Source organism: Salvia splendens, chromosome 18 (assembly GCF_004379255.2).
Source record: "Salvia splendens isolate huo1 chromosome 18, SspV2, whole genome shotgun sequence".
Taxonomy (NCBI): domain Eukaryota; kingdom Viridiplantae; phylum Streptophyta; class Magnoliopsida; order Lamiales; family Lamiaceae; genus Salvia; species Salvia splendens.
This window is the reverse complement of record NC_056049.1, coordinates 25,378,139-25,386,938: the sequence shown is the minus strand read 5'-3', so window position 1 is coordinate 25,386,938 and position 8,800 is coordinate 25,378,139. Positions and strand designations below refer to the sequence as shown.

The 8,800-nt window shown below is 41.0% G+C and overlaps 1 protein-coding gene and 1 pseudogene across 1 annotated transcript; one reads left to right on the top strand and one right to left on the bottom strand.

Annotated features, from left to right (window-relative positions):
* Window positions 1-3,466: 3,466 nt before the first annotated feature.
* LOC121777936 (28 kDa ribonucleoprotein, chloroplastic-like) lies at window positions 3,467-5,078 on the bottom strand. The gene is made up of 4 exons (XM_042175271.1): window positions 4,630-5,078; window positions 4,246-4,347; window positions 3,895-4,167; window positions 3,467-3,807 (listed from the first exon to the last, which is right to left on the bottom strand). Exons 1-4 carry the CDS (start codon window positions 4,993-4,995, stop codon window positions 3,754-3,756), a joined length of 795 nt encoding a protein of 264 aa, XP_042031205.1. The 5' UTR covers window positions 4,996-5,078; the 3' UTR covers window positions 3,467-3,753.
* Window positions 5,079-5,809: 731 nt separating this feature from the next.
* On the top strand, window positions 5,810-8,549 carry LOC121777732 (annotated as a pseudogene).
* The last annotated feature ends 251 nt before the right edge of the window (window positions 8,550-8,800 follow it).

Genomic DNA, 8,800 nt, shown 5'->3' with positions numbered 1-8,800 from the left:
AGGTCTGTAAGGAGTTTTCTGGAGTGACCATCATAGGTGCTGCCAATGCAAAATCTTGCATTCTAGAGGAAATGGCTAAGCAATTAGCTGCCAAATCAGTCACTCTAAAGTTGATTGGAATTATCGAGCTTAGGATGAGTGGGAGAGTTAGGGGAGTTACTAGATATATTGATGAGTTTTTGGAGTTTTTTGTTGATGCTTTTCTTGATGTGCCGAGGAATGAGAGAGTTTGTGGGCGTATGTATACATTTGATCCAAGTGGTGATACCTCGCCAAAGCTTCTGGTCGCGACACTCTTCGTTTTGTCGTGGTTTCCACCTTGAGGACAAGGTGAATTTTAACCGTGGGGAGTTGATACGAGCATATTCTTAAATTATCTCCATATCTTATTATTCATTTAGCATTGATTTATCTTATCTTTTCCATAGTTAGTTATTGATTCTCCATATCTTTTGCTTAGGATATTATTAAATTTGATTTACTAGATTTTGGTAGGATATTATTGTATCCCTGCATATTATAAATATGTGTAGGAGACCTTCATATTATTCATTCAAGAAATAAAATACTTTTAACGCCATTTATCGTTTTCCTCTCGTGCACAAAGCACGAACCCTAAATTTCGACGCCGGATTAATCGATGGGCAAAGTTCCCGTGACGTTTGACGCGATTTTATATCGTTAAGGAACTTCATCCTTAACAAAATGGATTAGTAACATTTATATGACTTGATTCCTGCACCATACGACGTTAATGACTTGGATAAATTGTGATCAGAAATGATCGCTATATGGTATTAGCTGTACTACAAGTTGCTACTTAATTTTCATATTTTGACTAAAATTATAAGAATTATATAAGTCTTTTTCTTGCGAGAAGGAGAAGTCACAAAGACGTAGCTTTTCCCATTGCTTCAATTACTCCACATTCCTCCTCCTTCACAAAGACAGTACGTAGCTTTTCCAATTTCTTCAACTGCTCCACATTCCTCCTTCACCCGGACTGAACTTCCCCGGCTCAGTTATAGGCTCATCCATCTTCACAATCCATGTATGAGCAGGGGCACTCCTTATCTGGCTTGAGCATGAGTACACGTGTCAACTCCAGCACATCCACTGCAGTGTATCCATTTTATTCAGTTTTACTTCTTTTCAGGTTAAGCAGCTCGGAATGCCTCATTCACTACTAGAAACTAGAAGAAATGTTAAATTAAATTTTGTACTAAAAGGTCTCCTGCCGTGAAGTGTAAAGAAAAACTATGTATAAATACTTTGAAGGATAGTGTTAATATTAAATTGTATAAATAGCTAGTGCATATCGCAACTTTTGAGAGGAAGAATTCCGAGTAAAATTTTAAAATTAAATGCAAATCTTAACTAATAGTATAATTTTTTTTTGGCGTAAATATAGATTATGGAGTAGTATCTTAAATTAAGTATAATAGCCAGGTAAATGTAAATATGCTAAGGTTGGCACTAGACATTGCCATATCTTCTCATATCTTCTCATCATATACCCCAACGAGCACTTGCGGTGACTTATTGTCGTTCATTACAATCCATTTGTTCTTGACGAACTCTCCAGGGGACTCGTTGTTTGGAACATCAAGAGGAGCGCCATCATTGTGGACATCGGTAATGTCATTGGGAACATCATCACCGAATACTATCGTGGGAGTATTATCAGTTTTCTCTTCGGCTAAATTCTCATCTTGAATGTTCTCCTCAAACTCCTCCCCATCATCCGCATAACAGAGAATGCGTTGTATACACACATGTCCCATCACCCATTTCTCGGGACAGTGTCAGCAGAGACTCAACCTGGACCGTTCTGACTTCTCCGCCTGGGAGACTCGTATTAGCGGCAGGCGTGGCTGCTCCGAAGTTTGACTGGTCACACGTGCGGGCTGACTGTACAGGTCCCGCGTTGGCTTTTTGGTGGAGTAGCGGGGCTGGTGGGAGGCGGGCTGGACTCGCGCTCTCACCTCCTCCCGAGGGCGAGGTCGGTCCCAGCACGTCTCCGAGCATCGGAGACGGTCAACGGTCAGGTAGCCGCGGTCCTACTGTTGCGCCGGTGGGTCCCAGCACGTTGGGCGGTGCCGCTGCGTTGCGGTTGTCGGGTAGCGATCAAACCCAAATTGGGTCTGATGATCTTCGCGATCAGATAGGTAGCCACCCATCTCGATGTAGCCACCGCGGTGTCGGGCCAAGCGTCTTGCGCGCGATCGCGGTACCCGATGGGCTGGTATCTCGGCAGTGGGCGACGATCAGGTGGATCCAAGTGGTGTGAGACGTAGGGTGATTCTGGATCAGGCCACGACGGCGGACGGAGTACTTCCACCCGGCTGCTCGGAGAGTCCCAACTGGTTACACGGCGAGTTTGGGTCGGCTGGTAGGGACGGAATGGTTGTGTGGCCTGAGGGAAGTCGTATTGACGACGACGATAGCCGGCGTAGTCGTATGACATGTTGACGGACTGAGGCGTGGCTGTGGTGGTTGATGATCGTTTGACTTCGACGCAGCATGCGGGAATCCTTCCTGTCGGGTGTTGCAGAAGTAGTGTTGTCCTACGGCTAGAGCTCGGCGGACAGGCGGGACTCGACAACCAAAGCAGTTGTTGTGCGCGGAATGTTTTCCGTCGGGCAGCGATGTAGCTTCGGTTCGAGATGGTGGGAGGGTCAACTCTCAATGAAAGCACCAGTTGTTAAGGACCTAATTCCTTAACGGAGATCGGCGGCTGTCTGCTCGGCGATCAAGGGATTTTTCCGGCGTCTCGAGAGGATATCGGCGGTGGTTCTAGTGTCTTGCTGTGCGCGGAACTCCTCCGTCGAGCAGCGAGTAAACTAGGGTTACGAGAATATTTCACAATCTTGTGGGCTAAATAATATTTCATTCATTGAATAATTAAAATGATAACATCCTCTCCTATTTATAATACTAGAATACTACTACCTTAACTTATTGAATAAGAAAACAAAGATATGGAAAAGATACTATGAGTCAAAAAGATAACTAAATAAAAGATATGGAAGATATGGGAAGATATGGTAATGTCTTGTATCACACTAACACATACACACTTTGTCCCTCCATTCTTCCTTGTGTCCTCATTTCCCATTTTAGAATGTCTCTTATAAATTGTCTCGTTTTACTTTCATTGACTTCTGTAATGAATCTCATATTCACTCACATTGCATTATACACGGAGTTACAAAACAAATATATAAAGCTATGTTATCTACAATTTACTAACTTTTTTCTATATTTTCTTAAAACTTATGTCGAGTCAAATTGAGACACGTAATGAAGGGCGGAGGGAGCAAGGATGTACATGCTCATTCGTGGTAACGTAATGAAGGGTGGAGGGAGGAGCAAGGATGTACATGCTCATTCGTGGTAATCTACTATCAATAATCAATCCAAAGAAATCTTGCATGTTTCTCGAATAAATAAAGAGTAACTGTAGTAGTAACAAAAATAATGCTTCCATTTTCAAATTCCTTGATTCAGCAGCTTCGACTCATATATCTCTCCCAAGAGTCACTCAGTCTTTTCTATTTGAACTTGTCATATCTCATTCGATACACAAGGATTGCACCCAAAGCACACCTCAAAATAAAAATCGTGGGTTACCATTATTTAGAGATGGCAATGAAAAATGGCTATAAACATCACCACCATAACAATGCCAACTCTGATTTTGTGATTTGGTGTTAAGCAAATCCAATGCATCTTTGTGTAGGCATATCTTCCCTATTGACTCTTGCCCTGCGCTAGGCTAACACGCATTGCTCGCCCTTCTAGTTCCTGAACAACCAACAACACAACACCCATCACTAACATTGCATTAGGGTTAACACTAGTTTAGTTTATGAAGAAGAGGTAATCTAGTACCACTCCATTCATGGCTTCAATTGCAGCTTCTAGTTCAGCTCTCGTTGCGTAGCACACGAATCCATAGCCACGGGACTTCCCTGTCTCCCCGTCATACAGGACTCTTGCTCCCACCAGATCTCCGTATGCTTGAAACACCTGCGTTAGGCTCTCTGATGTAACGGTCCATGCCAGGTTTCCCACGAAAAGTTTGTGTTCTGTTTCTGGATAAAGCGGCTCTTTTGGTTTAGGCTTGTCCGAGAAATTAACTCTCAATGTTCTGCCGCCATATTCCTGCAACAACAAACACACGGGAAATGCTTTAAGGCTCACACAAACTTTGCTTTTTTGATTTTGCAGATAGATTCTTACACTTCCATCAAGATTTTCAATGACTAAGTTGCATTCTTCCACGCTGCTCATGGTCACAAATGCAAATCCTCTGCTTCTTCCGGTGTTCCTGTCGTACAGAACCTATACAGTTTCCATACAGATCCAACAAGGAAAAAGAAATGGGTAAATATCAAGTAAAGGCATATTTTGAAATCCTTATAAATCGTTAAATTTCTCTATATTTTGAGGAACATCAAGCTGAATTATAAGTAGTAGTATAAACATTGACTTAATAAAATTAGGAAATCCAGCCCCCACAACAAACAAAGTAGAGTAGATCAATACAAAAAAACTCATATGCATTCCCCAATCCACAGAAAATAAATTAAAATAAAATAAAATTTCAATAGAATAGCAGCGTACCTCAACCAGCTCTGGACTTGCATATGCTTGAATAATTCCAGCAAGCTGTGCACTATCACAGAGATACGGCAAATTCCCAAAATAAAGCTTAGTATTTGGTCCCGAGCTCTCCACCTCAGCAGCAGCCACCGCCTCCACCTCAGCAGCTTCCTCCTGTGCCACCGCGGCGGTTATACGCGGGGCCCTCCACTTGCTGCACACACCACTAAAGCCAGAGGGAATGGATTCAATCCCGAGAGAGTGAGAAACCGAGATTTTTGGACATGAAATCTTTATTAAAAGATGATCGGTGGGCAAAGTCTTGGAGCTTATGCATTTGAATGTCGAGAAAGATGAGGCTACTGCAGCCGCTGCGGTGGTTGCCATCCTTGGCTAGTGTTGAGCTGCTGATGACGGGAATCTCTCTGTCCGCTCTCTATATCTCAAGTTGATAAAGAGAAAATAATTCTGACGTGGAGAGATGTAGTCCAATCAGAATGGAGAGTCATATATGTAAGATAAGGTTTCCCAGCCTCTCTATGAATCTCTATTTACTTGCCCACAATTGATTTATTTAGGGGTGTTCGGTTGTCAAGATTAAATCTCATGATTAAATATGTATTATGTTTGATTCATAAGATTGAACCCTTCAACTTAATCCTAGATAGATAGTCTCATGATAATTAGTCATAGCATCTCCCTCCAACTAAAATAATCCCACAACTTAATCCTAGATAGATAGTCTCATGATCATTAGTCATAGCCTCTCCCTCCAACTAAAATAATCTCACAACTTAATCATAGATGGATAGTCTCATGATATTAGTCATGGCAACCGAACGCCACCTTACTACAGTACTATGGAATAAATATTAATGCTACTACTTATTTTTAATTTATCCGTACATATTAATTGAATATGAAAATAGTCAATGATTTTTGTTGAAAATAATTTTCAAAAAAATATTGAAGTACCACTATAAACTTACTCTTTACATTTTTGTCCGGCAGTCACATACTATAATTCACTTTTATTTTTAGACCAATGTGTCCCAAAGGCCTAGAGCAAAGCCCAAATTTTTATAATGATAATTATAGTAGTTTAAAGTTGATGCAAAGTTTGGAGGATAGGCCCAATTGTATCCCAACTTCTTTAAGTCAAATTTTTCTTTATTTTATCTTTATTTCCAACCAACTCTAAGCTGTGTACTAGTGATGGAGTATGTCGTCTCAACTCAAACAAGCAGTCGCGCGTACATATTCTCTCAGTCGAAAACCCTATTTGAATCATCGGAATGTCACCGCGCAGCTCGATTTGAAACCCGTCAATTCAAAGATCTCAAATTTTATGAGAAATGGTCATGTAGAAGATGCCCAACAGCTGTTCGACGAATTGCCTCACAGAAATACCGTCACTTATAATGCTATGATCAGAGGCTACTTTCAAAATGGTTTCCACGAAAAGGCAGCGAGTTTGTACAACCAGATGGTGGTCCGTGATTTATTCTCGTATAATACGATGATATTTGGATTGATGAAATGCGGGCGTGTTAAAGAGGCTGAAGATGTATTTGAGAGCATGAAGAATAGAGACACTGTTACTTGGAATTCGATGATTTTAGGTTATGTTGAAAATGGATTGATGAGTGAGGCGATGACTGTGTTTAATGCAATGCCTCTGAAAGATGTTGTTTCTTGGAATTTGGTTTTGGGAGGATTGGTGGAGGTTCAGGAGTTTGATGAGGCAGAGGAACTGTTCAGGGGGATGGTCGTGCGGGATGTTGCATCGTGGACTATTATGGTGAAGGCGTTTGTAGGCACTGGTAAGATTGTTGAAGCTAGGAAAACATTTGATGATATGCCAATGAAGGATATTGGAGCATGGAATACGATGATTGGTGGCTATGTGCAACAAAACTTTGTTGAAATTGCCGAAGGATTGTTTCATAAAATGCCTGGAAAGGACAGAAACTCATGGAGTGTAATGATAGACGGTTTCTTGAGTATCGGGAGGACCAGAGATGCCTTGAGGCTTTTCCATGAGACACCTCAGAAACACGAGAAATCATGGAATTCAATCATGCTGAGTTTTGTCAAGAAGAGTTTAGTGAGAGAAGCTCATGCAATCTTAGAGAAAGTTCCATTCAGTGGCATTGTGTCGTGGACGAATATCATGATTGGGTACTTCAATATGGGAGAGGTTGAAAACGCCAACAAAGTTTTTCAGCGGATGCCTTGTCTTGATACAGCCGTGTGGAATGCAGCCATATTTGGATTTGGGGAAAATGATCAGTTTGAGAATGGTATAAGATTGTTTATCCGAATGAAGGAAGATGGTTTTTCCATGGATGAAGCCACATTTACGAGTTTTCTCATTATCTGTTCAAACATGCCATCAATAAATCTTGGGCAACAAATCCATGCAGAATCTATTAAGCTTGGAATTGATTGCTTTACTGCTGCCGCTAATGCATTTATAACTATGTATTTTAGATGTGGTAATATGGATTCTGCATTACTTGTGTTCAATTCCATGACCTGCCACGATACCATTTCTTGGAACTCTGTAATATGTGGATTAGCTCAACATGGGCTTGCTGAAAAAGCTACTGAGATGTTTGAGAAGATGAGATCATCAAGAGCGGAGCCCAACCAAATCACTTTTGTCGGTATACTCTCTGCTTGCAGCCACGCAGGGCTTGTGAAACTTGGGAAACATTACTTTAATGTTATGAAAAATAAATACTCTCTTCAGCCGACAAATGAGCATTATACTTGTATGGTTGATCTTTTAGGGAGATTCGGACTTATAGATGAAGCGATGGATGTGTTGAATGAGATGACTATAGATGGGCTGGAGGTTCAAGCAAGTGTTTGGGGGGCATTGCTTGGAGCGTGCAGATTGCACAAGAACATGTCGTTGGCTGAGATTGCTGGGGAGAAGATTTTGGATATAGAGCCTTCTAACTCGGGCATGTATTTGATTCTTGCTGAGATGTATCTAGCTAACGGGATGAGAGAAAAAGCTTATAACATGTGGGTTCGTATGAAAGACAGTGGTGTGAAGAAGCAACCTGGCTGTAGTTGGATTGAGTTGAGCATTGGTGGAAATGTATTTTTAGCTGAAGATAGAGCACATCCCAAGTTTGAGAGTATCTCGTGTGTGTTGAACTTGATTTACCAGGAGATGGGCTTCAGAAATGTCTATCTCGTTGTTGCTTCAGAAGATATTAGAGGTGCATATTTTCAGTGTTGAAATTCGACAAGAGATGATGGAAGAAATCAAAATACAACAACACATATATAAAGCTTTATGTATGGAGCTTTTAAGCGTCAGAATAAACATAGCCATTGCCTTCTCTTTCCCTTCCTTTTTTCTTCCCCTCGCCTATCTCAGCATCGCCCTTGGTGTTGTAAACACTTATGTTCTTACAAATGCTTCCCCCATCTTCAGTTAAGACAATCTTGATATGATAAGTGATGGACTCTATAATATCTGAGAGAGCATCACCTTCAATGATGCTGTAGGTGTGGGTTAAGTTCTCATTGTCGATGGCATCCACACGGTGCTTGACGCTCCTATACTGACTCCCTTCGCAAAATGGATAACCTTGACGGTGCCAATGCCACCGTCTCCTTCCATGATCTCGAAGTTTTTGATGGCTTGTCCGCGTCGAGCACTGCGGTCTTAAAGATCTCTGTGGCCGTGATGGAGGAAGGGATCTCAATAACGTTAAGTGATGGCACCCATGATTAGTTAGTTGAATTAATATTAGAAAATATGAGTGAGAAGGATGGTTTGTGCAATGGTTGTAAATTTGGCTAAGTCAGTGTCATGGAGAAATGAGAGAAGATATATAGCATAGAAACCTTCTCTTACCTGATTATGTGTTTGTATAGCCCAAGTTAGTTGAAAAGAGAAGGTCAACATTTCTGAGTTCGATCCCTTTCAGTTTCTATAATTTCTAAGTATAATTAGTTGGTGTAAATGAAGACAATCGTGGAGGTTATCGTGCGAGATGCTTTAGAGTATTATAATGGTCCAGGTCCAGCTACTCAACTCAATTCATGCAGAAATTTATTTAACTCTAGTCCTTCCTAATTGAAGTATAGAACAAAACGTGCTAATCAAATTAATATTTATAAAAGGATTAATTTTAACCATTTTATCTTTTAAAAATTGAATTCTAAT